The sequence below is a fragment of the Psammomys obesus genome, unplaced genomic scaffold (assembly GCF_907164565.1).
Source record: "Psammomys obesus unplaced genomic scaffold, mPsaObe1.curated_primary_1811, whole genome shotgun sequence".
In the NCBI taxonomy this organism is placed as follows: Eukaryota; Metazoa; Chordata; class Mammalia; order Rodentia; family Muridae; genus Psammomys; species Psammomys obesus.
The window spans coordinates 1,736,286-1,752,265 of NW_026586383.1; the positions used below are offsets into that span (position 1 = coordinate 1,736,286).

The 15,980-nt window shown below is 43.3% G+C and overlaps 1 protein-coding gene across 1 annotated transcript in view; it reads right to left on the reverse strand.

The window, feature by feature from the left end:
• Stac (SH3 and cysteine rich domain) overlaps nt 1–15,980 on the reverse strand; it is a 117,510-nt gene that overhangs the window by 34,937 nt on the left and 66,593 nt on the right. Inside the window, exons 3-6 of the mRNA XM_055601713.1 lie at nt 6,636–6,736; nt 5,444–5,525; nt 4,688–4,803; nt 3,411–3,489 (exon numbers count right to left, since the gene is read on the reverse strand). Of these exons, the coding sequence (XP_055457688.1) occupies nt 3,411–3,489; nt 4,688–4,803; nt 5,444–5,525; nt 6,636–6,736 (378 nt within the window). The remainder of the gene's footprint in view (nt 1–3,410; nt 3,490–4,687; nt 4,804–5,443; nt 5,526–6,635; nt 6,737–15,980) is intronic.

Below are 15,980 nucleotides of genomic sequence, written 5' to 3' on the forward strand. Positions count from 1 at the left end.
ACACACACACACACACACACACACACACACACACACACACACACACACGTGTTAGCTTGGTGCATGCTGGGGTTGTCCACTCACTTTCTGTTAATCTTTACTCTCAGATTCCAGGTCTTTGTTGTGCTGGGTATTCACTATTTCTTGGCTCTGTATTTTTAGATGTCATTTCTCTCTTTAGCTGTGTCTAATTTCCAATTCAAGGCAATCCCATTTCTACTTTACAATATTCTGGAATCTTTCCTTGAACTTTTCTTCAAATTTTCATATTTGATAACCCCTTGTTCTTTCTTTACGTTTTCTGATTTATATCTAGCATTTAAAATATATGATTGTATGATTTTGTTTGATGACTTTGACATATATGCTTCTAGGGCTCTGATCATAAAATTAACTGATCCTGTTATTTCTCCCTGATAGTAGCACATTTTCCTGTTTGGTGAATTTTGATTGCTAAATTATGTTTGTTGAGAGCTTATTTTGGGGAGTGTTTGAGTTCTTGACTTACATTTTGTAGATGGGAGTTACTTTTGCATCTGCTGCACGAATTATGATCTGATCTCATTTGACAATTTGAACAAAAATTCTTACTATTTTTCTTTGCTCATACAGGCAGCATAGATTCAGAGTATTGAATTTAATAGGGAGCACTATCTCATCTCTCTTCCTCTCTTTGCTACTCCCCCCCCTCCACTCTCCTGTTCTGTCCTGTCTTCTCTCCCCTTCCTCCTCCATCTCTTCTTCTTCCCTCCCCCACTGCTGACAATTTGGCATTTGAGATCTAGTAATAACGTATGCTAAAAACAAAAGCACATGTTCAAAACCAAAGATTGCTTATTTATTTATCTTTCTGTGCAAAAGTTCTTCACTAAGGGCAAAGTGAGGCAACACTGGGCTTTGTGATGACCTCAAGTGGTTGTGACCAGCTCAGCCTTTTTGGAAGAAAACTTCTAAGAATATGTATTGTTCATGTCCTGCACCCTGTTCCTTTCCCAGGAAAACCATGATCAATATGGTCAGAGTAAAATGTAGCTGTCAAAGGGTTCTGCGAAGGCTATTAGCTGGCATTTTGAGCAGAAACAGGCAGCTGGCTTTTTGCTTCTCCATTTGCTTGTTGCCTTGCTATCAGTGGAATTATTAGCACTGAAGCCTAAGGCAGAGGTCATTAATTCCTTTGTCTAGATCAATGATAGACCCCGGGGAACTGAAAACAGACACGAGAATTCAGACCTGCCCAAGACAACTCAGGAGAGAGATGGAGTCCTAGCATTAGTATGAGCTGAACCCTCTTCTAAGGTAGCTGAAGAGACATTCCTCAAGAAATCTGGCATCACATTTGACTGGAAGACATAACATGTGTGTGCTTTTTGGACAGACTGAAGCATGTCATTCAGAACCGGTTTTGACCAGTACCACAGAGCTTCTGTAAGGCCATGCCTTCTGGTTATGGTCAAGAGGACTCTGACCAAGCTGGACACATCAGTGTGCTTTCTCCCCATGATCTCAGAGGCTTCATGGATGAGGGATTGAGACCAATCACAAGAGTGTGGAGCAAACTGCTACATACTTAATCCCTCTGTTTCCTAAGCCTTTGTGAAGAAAACTATTGCTGATCAAAGAACTTATAATCAAATCGCCAAAGCTCGTTGGAAATTTATAGCTTGCTAAATTTTTAAGGGCTCTCTCTCTCTCTTTTCCTATAATTCTCTTTTATTACTTCTCTCTTCTTTTGTTTGTTCTTCCTTTCTGCAATTAGGATGTAAAGTAAACAAATAAGTTAATTTTAAAATTGAGCTGGGCTTTTTATGTAGTTGGGGTTGGCCTTGAACTTGTGATCCTCCTGTCTCTGCTCCTGAGCATTGGGATTTCAGGTATGTGCCATCACGTCCAGATTATCAAGTGTCTTTCACTATGGCTAGGAAATGATCCCTTGACATGGAATAGATGGGATATAGTCAACTTTATTCCTTTGAGTATTTGCTCTTCATGCATCTATTTGAGATGTGAATATGGGTTAGAGAAACGAAATGATCTAATCCTACTTCTCAAACACCACAGATCTTAAATGCACTTGGACTCAGCAGGTCTAGAATTCTATTTAACCTTGACAGTGTTTGCCCAGCCCTGAATTCTGCATTTCTAACAGTGTGCCACGTGATGTGGGACCAGCTAGTCCGTGGGTGCTAGAGTGGGAATCTCTGGGCCGTGTCTCTGCCTTGAGAAGCACATAATAAAATTCTTACTGATAATCACCCTTCACAGTGAGGATCCCCAAATTCAGATCTTTGCAATATATAACTCTGTTAAGACCACTTGGTGAGTGGAGCGATCTCTCAGTGGCAAAGGGAAGTCTTTTTTTTTTTTTTTTTTTCCTTCGAGACAGGGTTTCTCTGTGTAGACTTGGCTATCCGGGACTCACTTTGTAGACCAGGCAGGTCTTGAACTCACAGAGACCAGCCTACCACTGCCTCCCTGAGTGCTGGGATTACAGGTGTGCACCACAGCGCCTGGCTGCAAAGGGAAGTCTTAACTATCGAATGTCTGAGTCAAACAGGCTCGTGTTGATGGAGTTGGAGGCGGATGGCCGAGTCAGAGAGTTGAGTGGTGGCCATGTGACGGCTGTTCTGATGAATACAGGTAGGTTTGCTGATGACTTCCATGTTAAGGTGTGAGGAGAAAGGGGAGACAAACCAAACACCAAAGACTTTGGCCTAATCAACTGGTTGAGGGGCGTTCCTACACCCAGAGCAGAGGCACGTGTGGGAAGAGTCGTCATGGGTGGGAGGGTTGGCCAAACAAACTCAGAAAAGCTTGTGTGTTTGTCAATTTCATGGTGCCTGTTCTGAAGTCAGAGGCTAGGGCAGAGCATGAAGTCCAGAAGGCCTTGTCTAAAGCCATAGAAAATCTACATACTAAAAACAAACAAACAAACAAACAAACAAACAAACAAAAAACCAACAGGTCACCAAGAGGAAGGCTGGGCAAACACTGCCAAAGCTAAATAGAACTGGCCACTGGCGCAGGCACACTGTCTCCAGTCTGTTCTGCCCTGCACGAAATTTCCACTGCTCACCTGATTCAGGAACCTCAGGTGTGGTACAAAGTAAGGTCAGGTTTTCAGACCTAATCTGGGTCAGTGGAGGAAACACTCATTCACAAAATGGTTGTACACAACTCCCAAGCCCGTTAATAGCCAGGCCTGCAGGTCTGAGGGCACAAGGTGTAGGGAAACTGAGTCAGAGCACTGGAACTGCCTGGAAAAGACACCCATTTTCCATCTGGAATGCTAAACTCTTGCCCATGTCATATTCCAGGGTGAGGAGGGATGAGAGGAGGGTGAAGGCAATGGAAATAGCCACTTGCCGCCCGGGCAGTGTGCTCAGGTCTCTGCAGGGCAGTGCCCCACTCACCACTGTTGCTGCGTGCCCTGAGGTCAGATCCTTCTCCTGGCCCATCAGCCTCTTCCGGGACCTCTACAAGCTCCGAAGTCTTGGAGGAGAGAGAAAACAGCACAGAATAAATCAGTGAGCCACGCTGCATCACAGGCCAGCTGAGCAGACCTTAATGTCAGTACTGGATCAAGAGAGAGATTTGCACTATTCCTAATTGTCTGAGAAAGTGCCAAACTGATTTCTGGTGGGAACTAGAAAAGATCATCCTGAGTGAGGTATCCCAGAAGCAGAAAGACACACATGGTATATACTCACTTGCAAGTAGATATTAAACATATATCATACTAAAATCTGTACACCTAAAGAAGCTAAGCCAGAAGGAGGACCCTGGATAAGATGATCAATCCTCATTCAGAAAGGCAAATGGGATGGACATCGGAAGAGGGAGAAAATAGGGAACAGGGCAGAAGCCTACCACAGAGGGCCTCTGAAAGGCTCTACCCAGCAGGATATTAAAGCAGATGCTGAGACTCATAGCCAAACTTTGGGCAGAGTGCAGGGAACCATATGAAAGAAGGGGGAGATAGAAAGACCTACAGGGGACAGGAGCTCTACAAGGAGAGCAACAGATCCAAAAAATCTGGGCGCAGGGGTCTTTTCTGAGACTGATACTCCAACCAAGCACCATTCTTGGAGATAACCTAGAAGCCCTGCTTCTAGATGTAGCCAATGGCAGCTCAGTCTCTGAGTGAGTTCCCTAGCAAGTGGAACAGGGATTGTCTCTGACATGAACTCAGTGGCTGGCTCTTTGATTACCTCTCCCTGAGGGGGGAGCAGACTTACCAGGCCACAGAGGAAGACAATGCAGACAGTCCTGATAAGACCTGATAAGCTAGAGTCAGATGGGAGGAGGTCCTCCCCTATCAGTGGACTGGGGAAAGGGCATGGGGGAGAAGAGGGAGGGAGGATGTGGCTCCGAGGGGATGCGGGAGGGGGGCTTCAGCTGGGATACAAAGTGAATAAATTGTAATAAATAAAGAAATTAAAAAAGGGGCTGGAGAGATGCCTCAGCAGTTAAAAGCACTGGTTGCTCTTCCAGAGATCCTGAGTTCAATTCCCAGCAACCACATAGTGACTCACAACCATCTATCATGAGATCTGGTGCCCTCTTCTGGCATGCAGGTGTACATGCAGACAGAACATTGTATACATAATAAATAAATCTTTAAAAAAAATTTAAAAAGAGAGATTTGCCCATCCAGACATGTTAGAGAATTGAAAATGATGTCAATTACCGAGGTTCTGGGGGGTGAGTCGGAACCACTGCCCGAGCTGCCCTTCTTTGTTCTCTGGGCCAGGGAAGTGCCGAATCGGAGGGCCTCATACACCGGGTCCACCTTATTGCCACAAGCTGCAAAAGAAGAAAAGACCCATCTCAGCCCAGCTGCTGAAATCCAGATCTCTGCCAAAGAGCTTCAGGAACCTGACTAAAGGACTGTGGGTTTACTCTTTCCTAATGGATGAGGGTTCACATCAAACACCTTTGCTCTCTCATGGAACTCCACCTACTGGCTTATCATTTCTAGTTTAAAATCCATCCGACTGAAAAGACCGTAGGCATAGAGGCTTGCAGGTACAGAAAACAAAACAAAACAAATAAAAGCAACCAAAACAATGAATAGATGCCAACTAGAAGCGATCACTGGCCCCATCTTACAGAGTATGGCAGAAGGTTCAATGACACAGTTGATTAGTGGGGAGCTGGCTCTGCACCAGGGCTACACCTCACACTGCTGGTTGAGGGGGTATGTTGCTTTGATGCTGAGAGAGTTGGGCAAGTGTGGTGTCTGCTTCTGAGACTTGGCTGTTTTCAAACCCCACCTGGGAGATGATGAAAAAGGCATTTCCTCTCCAGCAAAATGAGTAGGGCTAAATCATCCACCACACAGGTGTCTAAGGCTGTCTCACTGGCTTTGTAGCCCGCAGAGGTCACCATCACCATTGACTTCACTGCTAAAATCCCACCTCAGGGCTTCACTGTCCCCACTCACCAATGGGCATAACTTCCTTAATGCATCCAAACTGTTCGTGGATGAGCAAGGGGGAGCTGTAGTAACGCCGAAATCCCTTTGGCTGGAGAGAGGGTGAAAAAGAGAAGGGGCTTAAGATCAGTGAATAGATGGAGAAAACCACACAAGAGTCTGGAAAAGAAAGCCAGCTGTTGCCTTCCATTTAATGTACTGGCAGAGCTTATTAACTTTATAATTTACCGCCAATAGGGGGAAGGGAAGAGAGGACTATATGGAGGCGAGCAAGGTAGTTCCATCTAGAAGGCACGCTCCCAGACCTCTGGTCCTTGATTCTTGTACTGTGTCATATACCCTCACTATATGCAGGAACCCCTCACCCCCAGGACACACCTAACTGTTTTCTGCCACAGCTTACTGTGGGTGCTTCAAATTATAAAAGGCCTACATGGGGGAAGGTGGATGTCAGGGCTTGCCTAAGGCCCTTGCACATTTTCAGAGTGTCACCCAGAAGGATCAATTTTGCTCTTTTAATTCTGTTGTGTTTCTGACCTCTTACATGTGGTCTTTTCCCTTGGCTTGGGGGAACTAATCTTAGAAAGACAGAGGGAACAGATGTGACAGGAGTTTAAGACACTGCAAGCCAGTCACTGGGTACACTTTCTAAGAACCTAGACTTGCCAGACTCTAGGGTTGGAAGGTATCTGGGTGATCTGGACCCTACAAGCATCCATGAATCCTCATACATGTTCTTGCAAGTGGTGCCTATTTTTGTCAAGCACTGCCCGAGATGCGTGTTGGGGATAGAAGTGGCTCCCAACCCTGAAGGCAGGTCTTTGGTGACATTGTATCTGGTGTTAAGATACTGTACTTATTATGAACTTTTCCTTAAAGTTAGAAAAGTCAACAGAATTCCTTTCCTGGGCTGGGCTTAACAGTTTCTGAAGACTGTTGCTTCTTCTCTAAAGTAGACATTCTTGGGTTTAATACTTCGGTCGCTCTAGTTTTATTGGCCTCGAATGTATTCTGGGATGCACCGGGGCAGAAGCTCACACCCCTGAGATGGTCGGAGCAGAACTTGCCCAGACTGTGAGGTCTGAGTGGCAGGCTGGTGTTTCTGAGGATGCTTCAGAACTCCTGATAAGGGTTCATAGGCTGTGGCTTCCCTGGGACAGACACCTAGGGACTCTCGGCTCCACCTGGCACCAGCCCTTACCAGCTTGCCCATGCACCGCTGGGGTGCCAGCCCGTCTGCACACTTGTGATGGATGCTCATCTTGCAGGCTCCACAGCGTAGTCCATGCTTAGCATGTGTTCCTGTCAGGCACACAGCACACTTTGGTTAGGTACAGCTTGCCCTTTCCTGTGGTCTGGTCTGAAATCACTGGAAGAAGGTGATACTTCTAGACAGTTAATTCTTCTCTGAGATTTCATGAAACTTGAAAAATGGAAAAATTGCAATATAATGTATGATTTCCGTCAACCCACATTTTCTACTTAAGGTATCCACTCTGGTTTCTCCCTTTTTGTTTTCTCCTTTGTGTTCATATTAGCAAATTTGAGCCGCCCCTGTTTTTTTCTGTCCTAATTCAAGGTAGCAAACTCTGTGTTCTTTACTGTTCATGGAGGTCGTCCATCGCTTTCGATCCTTCCTGAGTCATGTTGGTCCTAACATCTGACCTGTTCTCACCTGCTCACCACAATGGGGAAATGTGGTGTGAGCTGAGGGAAGCCTGCAATCCCTCATGCTCGTGAGGTATTAGCCATGCGACTTCCTTTCAGTTCTCTGGATGTGTAAGCTCTTTAGTCCCTCCAGCCCCTGCACATGCTGCTTTATATATCTAGGATGCTGATCCGTCACTCTACTTGGCTACTGACCCCTTCATGCTTTGTCTCTGTCATTTGTACCAAGCATTTCCCTTCCTCTGTCCAAATAGTCTTCTTTTCTTCCTCTCTTCCTTATATATATCTGTCATCCCCTCTCTTGCTCTTTCTGTCCTCCCTTTCCTTCTTTCACTGTCCTCTCTTTTCTTCTTTCACTGTCCTCCCCTCCCATCCTCGTCTCCCTATTCCGTCTTCTCCCCTTTTACCTCCATCCCATTATTCTCATTATCTTCTTTCTCTTCATTCCAACTCTTCCACCCTCTCCTTTTTTCATCGTCCCCTCTCCTTCTTCTTCATGCTGAAGATGAAACCTGGTTTCTCACACATGTTAGGTATGCGCTCAGCCACTGAGCTGCAGCCCAGACCCCAAGGTTCCTTGGCACAGCACCCTGTGATTATCTTTTATAACACTTATCATAACTAGTAACAAGTATTTACTTGGAAGCTTGACTTTGTCTTCCATTCCCTCTGGATGTTGTGCTCAGTGAGACCAAGGACAGTGTTTGTTGGTGTGCTGCTGCACACAATAAACAAAATAAACCAGTGAATAGATTCCTTCCTAGTCACTGCATGTAGGGAAGTGACAATGGCTGATCTGACGTACTTGGTGGGAGCAGAGTCTTCAATACTGTAGCAGTGTTCAGTAGCTAAAAGTGGATATGAAGTTCTAGCTGCTTTGTCTAATTCTAAAAATGAAAAGTCAGAGGGCGTAAGGGAGAAGAATTTGTACCAAGGTAATAGAGGTCACGCCTTTTTTTCATTCTTTCATAGCTTGGCTCTAATCTCCTCCCCCATTTTTACAGGATTGCTTAATGTATGTGGAGATGAAGTTGGGATTAATGAGATCATACAACAAAGAAATGCAAGGATCCACAGTTCATCTAAGAAAAGCAATGGGCAAGGCCCTGAACAGGCAAAGAACTAGAATTGGTGTCACCTGGAAAGTCCCTTCTGGAAGCACTATTTAACAGGGAACCTGTTGCTGGTATACCTGAAGACAGAAAGCTGTTCTCTTTCTCTTTCTCTCTCTCTCTCTCTCTCTCTCTCTCTCTCTCTCCTCTCTCTCCCTTTTCTTTTATCCTTCTCTCCCTCCCTCTCCCACCCCTCTCTCTCTCACACACACACACACCATGAAGGCATGTTACTATTTGTTCACAGTGGTAGAAAAGCCCCCTTTGTTTCTGAGAACAATCACTCAGGTGAAGCATACTATTCTTTCAAAGCCTGTCCTTGGAAAGCAATGACTTCATTTCAATTCAGGGCCTGCTATTTGTGCCTGTGTAGGAAGGTAAGTAAGATCTTCAAAGGGAAGTTGTTCCACTGTGAGCTAGCCTCTGAAATAGTGTCATTATAAATGATGGCATATTTTCCTTCATCTATACATTTCCTTTCCCTGACTTCGATTTTCTGACCTGCTTTCATAGTTTACTTCTTGGTATGAGTCAGGCCACCAGCAGTTACTCAGTGTTAGCTGTTCCCATTTCCTCTGCAATGACAAGCTTGATTGAAGGGAGAAAGCGTCTACCCTGAACCCCAGAGAACAGGGAAAGTGTGACTTGGATCACTGCAGTGGCCCTGGTTTATCCTAGAAAGATTTGGAGAAGGCCTGCTCTGACCTTGCTCTGTTACTCCTGCCTTCCATCACCAATGCCTTGCTGTATGTTCCCCTTATGCCCGACTAGAGAGAAAAACCTAGTTTTGAATTTTAATATGTCCACACTGGCTCTTCAAATGTAAAAATGCAACCAACATCTCTGTTCCCTTAACTGCCTTCGTCACCAGAGGAGAACAGTGTCAGAAAGAGATGTCCTTTGACCTATGAAAAAGTCATGTCCTAATCAGATAATCATAAATTGAATATTCTGTGAATCAGAAGTGCACTGGAAAGGGGCTAGAGGTAGAGCTAAGTTGGTCCAGGGCTTGCCTTGTAAGCAAGAGCACCCGTGTTCAACTCCCAGAATCCACACAAAACAAAAATGTTAGGTGTGATGGTGCCTGTGTGGAATCCCAGTACTGGCAAGGAGACAGGAGACTCTGTGGGTTCCCTAGTCACCTACGCCAGCCTAATTGGTGTATTTTAGGCTAGGAAGCCATCCCGTCTCAAAAGAAGGCAGATCCGGTCTGAGAAGCCCTCTGGCCTCCATAGGCGTGTGCACACATTTACACACTTCTGCATACTCACAAGGATGCACACATGCACAAACACATAGTACATAAAGTGCACTTACTATTCTCACTCCCCTACACACTGTAGCTTAGTTCAGTGTGCTGTACAGAACTGCTTGCTCCCCACGCTCCATGCCTAGGTCTTGAGGCTCACTGCTGCCCAGCTTCAGGAGAGAATGTTTTGCAGTTATATTGACAACTAGCCCCGGGATGTGATCAAAATCCGGAGTGCAGCTTTTACTGAATGTGTACAAATTTCTCACCAGAATGAGAATCCCCAAATTGAAGTGTTATAACAAGTCAGGATCCATGTATGTAAAGGGATTTCACAGGCAGATGAGGTAGCCCGGAGGGTGCAAAGGTACTTGCTATCCAGCATGACAACCTGAGGTTGAGCCTTGGAACTGCTAGAATGGGAGAACTGACTCCTGCAATTGTCCTTTGACCTCTGCATACAAGCAGGGGCACACAGACCCCCTAATACACTAAACAAATAAATGAAAATTTTTAAATGTAAAAATGAAAAGTTGCAAATGTAAAAATTTTTAAAAGAAGGGATTGAGTAAGTTTGAATTTTTACAAACAAAGATGTCCCTGGGTTTCAAATAAATGGTATTGGATTGGTACAATACACTTAGTCGTATCAAAGACCTAGTAAAACTATATTGTGGGAAATGAAAATCACTGATAGGAAGAGTAGAAGTGAGTTTAATATTTACTTGGAAGAGAGAAAGCTAATAAAAACATGATAAGCAGTTTAACAAATGACATGAACAGAAAATTTCACAATGGCAGTTTGGAAACCGGAAGGCCATAGGGCCTCAAAAAAAGTCAAATTGCAAAGTTCTGGCAGAAAATTATTTCCAATTTAGATATTTTTATTTTGCCAACCTATTATTTTTATACCTAGCTAAATTACCAAACATAATCGATGGCGGAATACAGATATTTTCCCAAACTTAGATATTTCTTCAAAATACTTTCTTTCCATGTGCTCATTCTTAAAAACAATTACAGTAGAATGTGCCTGAGAAAAATGAAAGAGTATGTTAAGAAATTAAAAAAAATTAGATGTAGTGTAGAAGAAACACAGGGGAGAAGTGGGGTCTACCATATAACGCTGCAGTAGCCCAGGATACAGCTGCAAGATAAAGTAAGGGGGTAAGCTGAAGAATAAAACAAGGAACATAGAGGTTTGCTGACTTTGAACTTTATAGCAGATAACAGCAGTTGAAGATCTGTGGAGTATTTATAAATTACAGAGGTACAAAAAGTTAAGGGGAGTGGAAAGGGCATTTTTTAATTTGAGGGAAAAATAAAATGTGTGTAAGGAAAGAAATGTAATCATAGTAAATAAAATATTTGAATTAGAAAATATCAGTGCTTAGTCATAGTGCCTAAACTGACCTTCAAACTTACACAAAATTGTGGCTTAACTTGTTGCAATAACGCTCTTTTGGAAAGGGCAGAACAAGGAAGGCAGGCAGGGTAGATCTGGTTGCCTGAGAAGGAAATCATCAAACGCTTCTTAACTGGTACAAACGGCAGGAGCACGCCCCTGAGAACCATGGGTCACAATGCAATGAGGGCGTGATGGAGGGTGAGTCTTCCAGAGTGAGTCTGGGAATAGCTGGTTTCCTCTCAGCACTTTTAGGACTTCCAGTACCTACATCTACTGTGTTAGAATGCTGTGCTATTATTGAAGCGTATTAGATATATGTTTTAAACAGTTGGCCAGACTGTTTTTCCTTTTGTGGAACTGGGGATGAAACATATGGCTTTGCATATGATTGACAAGGGCTCTACCACTAAGCTGTATCTCACCTCTTGTGTGTGTGTGTGTGTGTGTGTGTGTGTGTGTGCACATGCGTGCCTTTGTGTGTGTTTTCTTTCTTTCTTATTTTTTTTTTTTTGTTCTCTTTTGATACCAAGTCAGGCTGTTCTTGATCTAACTGTACATGGTTCTTCTGACTTTCCCTCCTGAGTTTTAAGGTTACAGGTGTGAGCGTCAACATTTAGATTGGCTAGATTGCTCTTGAAAGGATTTTGACATTAAGACATTGCTTAACTACCAAGAAAATTCAATATAATGTCAAAGTTGAAAATAAAAATAAGGGCTAGAAACCAAGGCTCTTAAATACAGAAATAATTTTGAGAATGAAGAAAAACCAGCTGTAAAAGAAAAGAAATGTAGCCATGCTACAGTATTTGAATTAGCAATGAACAATGGTTAAATGTTAATTTTTACAAATATTTAGATTGCTTCAGGACAAGCAATTCTATAATTCCCACTGTAGAATTATGACTTCAGTTCATTTGAAGAAAATTAATATAAATCAGATTAAGAAAAAAAAAGCATTTTCACTATAATTTGGGGAAACCTTTTTTTTTTTCCTTTTGAGACAAGACTCCAAACTTGCTATGTAATCTAGGCGTTCAGAATACTCCCACAGCTGCCTCCTCAGTGCTTGGGTTACAGATGTGAGCCACAGTACTCAGCTGGCTTGGGAAAATACTTCAAAAATATATAATCCTATATGAACACGAACAACTATAAATACAGCCGTTTACCCTCATCTGTCAGGGTTATAAGAGTCTCACTTTATGCCTAAAACCATGGTTTCAGAATTCTAAATACACGATTTTTATTTTCCTTCACTCTTATGATAAAGTTAATTTATAAATTATTATGAATAGTAAAAGCAACAGCCATAACCAATAATAAAATAAAAGAACTATAACATCAGACCATAATGAAATTTATGTGACTACAAAATCTACCTCTCTCCCTGTTTCCCTCTCTTTTCCTCTGTATTTCACAACACCTCATGACTGGTACTTACCGCCTTCATGTGATGGGGGGATATGGGATGAGGGTCACAGGCACTGTGATGTAGTTGGTCTGATAACTGAGATGGGTATGATATGATGACCAGGCGGGTAACTTACACAGCACCAGCCCACTGGGGGAGGAGACCCGTCACTCCTGAACAGGGCAGGGTGGACACTAGCCAGAAGTATGCACAATTACAAACCCATGACTTGTTCACTTATAGGATTTTCTAGTTAAAAATTTCGGATTATAGGTCATATAGGTAAGTGGAATCGCTGTCAATGGACTATCAGGGAGACTGCTGTCCACTCACATTACTTAGCATGTATAAGTCTAAGTCTAACTGCACATACAATCAATACCGACCAGCACGTACAGAATAGAGACAGGATACATTCCCATTGCATTTAAATGCCACTTCTCTTTGACATATGACATGAAGGCAATTTCTAAGATCCTAAGGTCACGAGCAAAGCCAACAAAGCCAGCTGAAGCCATGGGGCAAAATTCTATATCTCGGTACACAGACAAAGGTCAATTTGAAAGAAAATTTGTTAGAGTTTGCCACTGAGTACAAAAATACACAGAAAGACATCTGAGAGGAAGGGCGCTATCCTAGAAGTCAGAAACTTAAATTCTTATTTTGATGCTGAAAAAAAAGAATTAAATAATTGATCTTTTATGTTCTGGGAGGAATAATTCCTCACAGGTTTCTTCATTTGATTAATAAATGAGCCTCGTGTTTCGTACGTAAACTGTTATTTTAACTAGGGAGGCAGGGGTAGCCACAGCTCGTGGCTCCATGGAAAGAATGAGCAAGCGTGTGACGCAGTAGCTGCGGAGCTCGCTAGGCCTCTGTGATCTCCCGTCCAACTTCTAGCCAGGCCAGGCCTGCTGAGCTTCCGAGGTCAGTGAGATCTGGTGCAGCCAGGGAGATATGGCCCAAGACTCTATCTCAGTGGTCTCAGGAGGCAGGAGTTTTCCAGCTCCCATGCTGTGTCAGTCAAGGCTGCAGGAGCAGTAGCTGCTCTGTCCGCACGGGGGTTTCCAGGGGTGCTAGCGTCTACTCAGGGACTCGATATTTTATTTTTAAAAATGATAAGAAAGGACAGTTACCCTTTAGTCAAAACCATGTCCTCATCTTGGTTGTTGACTGTCTTTTTTTTTTTTTTTTTTGGTGTGTGTGTGTTGGTGTGTGGTGCCTGCTTGTGCGTGTGTCAATGTGTGTGTCCTTTGCACACACGTGGGAAACAGAGCCGGATGGTAAACACCTTTCTCCATCTTTCTGCCTTGTTTCCTTGAGACAGAGCACTCACTGATCTGAGCCTTGCTGTTTAGGCAAGCATGGTTCGCCAGCAAACACTGGAGATTTTCCTGTCTCTGTCACAGAGTGCTGGGCTTGCTGGCCTTTGCAGCCATGCCTGGGTGGATTTTTGGGGGTACTCGGCATTTAAATGCAGAACATCATTCTTTCCCACCGAGCCATCTCCAAAGATTCTGGTTGATTATTATAATACAGGAGTTTTAAGACTTTGAAATACAAAAATAGGATATTGTTTAAAAAATTATTATGACTTCTACAATAAGCTCTATTTGGATGTTCATATCTGGGTATGTGTGCATGTTCATACATGCGTAATTTATGAAGATGGCGTGGCAGAGTGGAAAAAATCGGGCTTACCCTCGTACCAGGTTTCCACTGCAGGCCTGCGCTCTGAGTTCTGAGTCCCTGACAAGCAGGTGGTGAGATTATGAGTGTAGTGACATTTTTGAAAATCGTGGAATTTTGTTTTTTGTTAAAAACTACAAGAATATTGTAAGAATGTGCTTTCATTTTAATCGCAGGTATAGAGATGTGGGGGTGCTTTGGATTTGAAGCATGGCTTTGCCAGCTGTGGATTCTGTGACTGTGTGACATTTTGAATTCTGGGAACTTTTCAGAGGGTATGTAAATGTTAGGGTCCAGAGAGTCAGGGTTGGTGGTTAATGGTCATTTCTGGAAGATGGTTGTGGTTAGTTATTAGCTGTGATCAAAGAAGAAAGAAAGGGAAGAAAAAAATAGATTCAGGGATCTCTCTTTCTCTCTTTCCCCTCTATCTTTTCTCTTCTATCTACTCTTAGTGAAAGACGGGGGATGGGAGGGTTGTTCGGGGAGACAGGGAACTAAAGGATGGGAAAAAGAACTCAGAAGTAGCAAAGATTGCTACAGATGGAGACTGTCACCTCCTGAGCAATGACTGACTCTGAGGTTACCACTTCAGGTTCTTTAAGTCAGAGCTAGCTAGGTCAAACTCAAGAACTGACATTTAGCACAAGTCTGCAGGTGTCAATGAGTCTTGTGTGCTTTGCCTGTTTCTCTGCTGTTACAATCAAGCAGGTTGGTTCTTGCTGTACAAAAGCTGGTTTCAAGGGGCTGGAAAGATGGCTCAGCCATTGAGAGTGCATTCTTTTCTTGCAAGAGGACTGAGTTCAGTTCCCAGCACCCAATTGGTGGCTCACAACTGCCTGTAATTCCAATCCCAGAGAATCCAAAGAGCCCCTTTGGCCTCTCTGGGCACCAGGCATGCACATGGTATACAAATGCACAGGCTAAGCACTCAGATATGTAAAGCAAAATAAATCTTTAAAAAAGAAGGCCCTCTTTAAAAGAAAGCTAGTCTTAAGTACATTTTCACATGGATATGCCATAAAATACCAGTGATATGGATTGTTTATGGAATTCGCTCTAGAGTGAGGTGAGTCACACTCATCAGGCATATAAACATTTTTATTTAGATAGCATTTAAGTTTCTGCACAAGAGCTTTTATTTAATAGTCATAGGAGAAGTCCACTTTTGAAAACCCTCTAGCTACTTTTGGAAAATCATCTTGCAAAAGTTTTTTTTTTTTTTTTTTAAGAGTTGTGGCCAAATTGCACATGAGGAGTATGTGGATGTCATGAGTTGGGCCTTCTAGAGAGTCCTCCAAGTAGCTGCATCCAAGAGCTACACCCAAGATGGTCAAAGAGGACAAAAGCTACTAAAGAGAAAGAGAAATCACAAATCAGTTTGAGACAAACAAGCATGTATTCAGTCACAGGACAGAAAACGGGCCACCTGGGTGTGGAACCTCCTACTTAGATCAGGCCAGGGCATGGGAAGCCACGAAGTACAGCAGAAACATCATAAGCATCCTGAGTGCCGGCTGTGCTGACACGGTACTCCCTGGCCAGGTGAGTGCTGGGTCTTGGCCTCTCCTGGTGTCCTTAGGAGGGGCAGCGGCAGAACCACTTCCTTACTCTGGGGGAAACTCTCTCCCACAGGGAGCTTCCAGTAATAGTTATGGCATTCCTAATAGCATGAGAAAACCTCTGTGGTATTCAATGTGACGTTTGCGAATCATGGTTTGGGGTCTGTAGAGTGAAAATGTATGTATCAAGAGGAAAGCAGGTAACTCTCAGTCCTTCCAAAAATACCTTCCAGAAATACCTGTGCAGGAATAAGTCGATCTTGGCTTCTAGCAGAGAATAGTAGTAGTCTAACCTTCCAATGGGAACATCAGGAAAATGGATAGGACTGGCGATCACTATGGAAGCAAAATAAGCCAGACCAGACAATACTGCAATACTGCAGGTTTTCTCTCATAGATAGAATCTATCTATCTATCTATCTATCTATCTATCTATCTATCTATCTATCT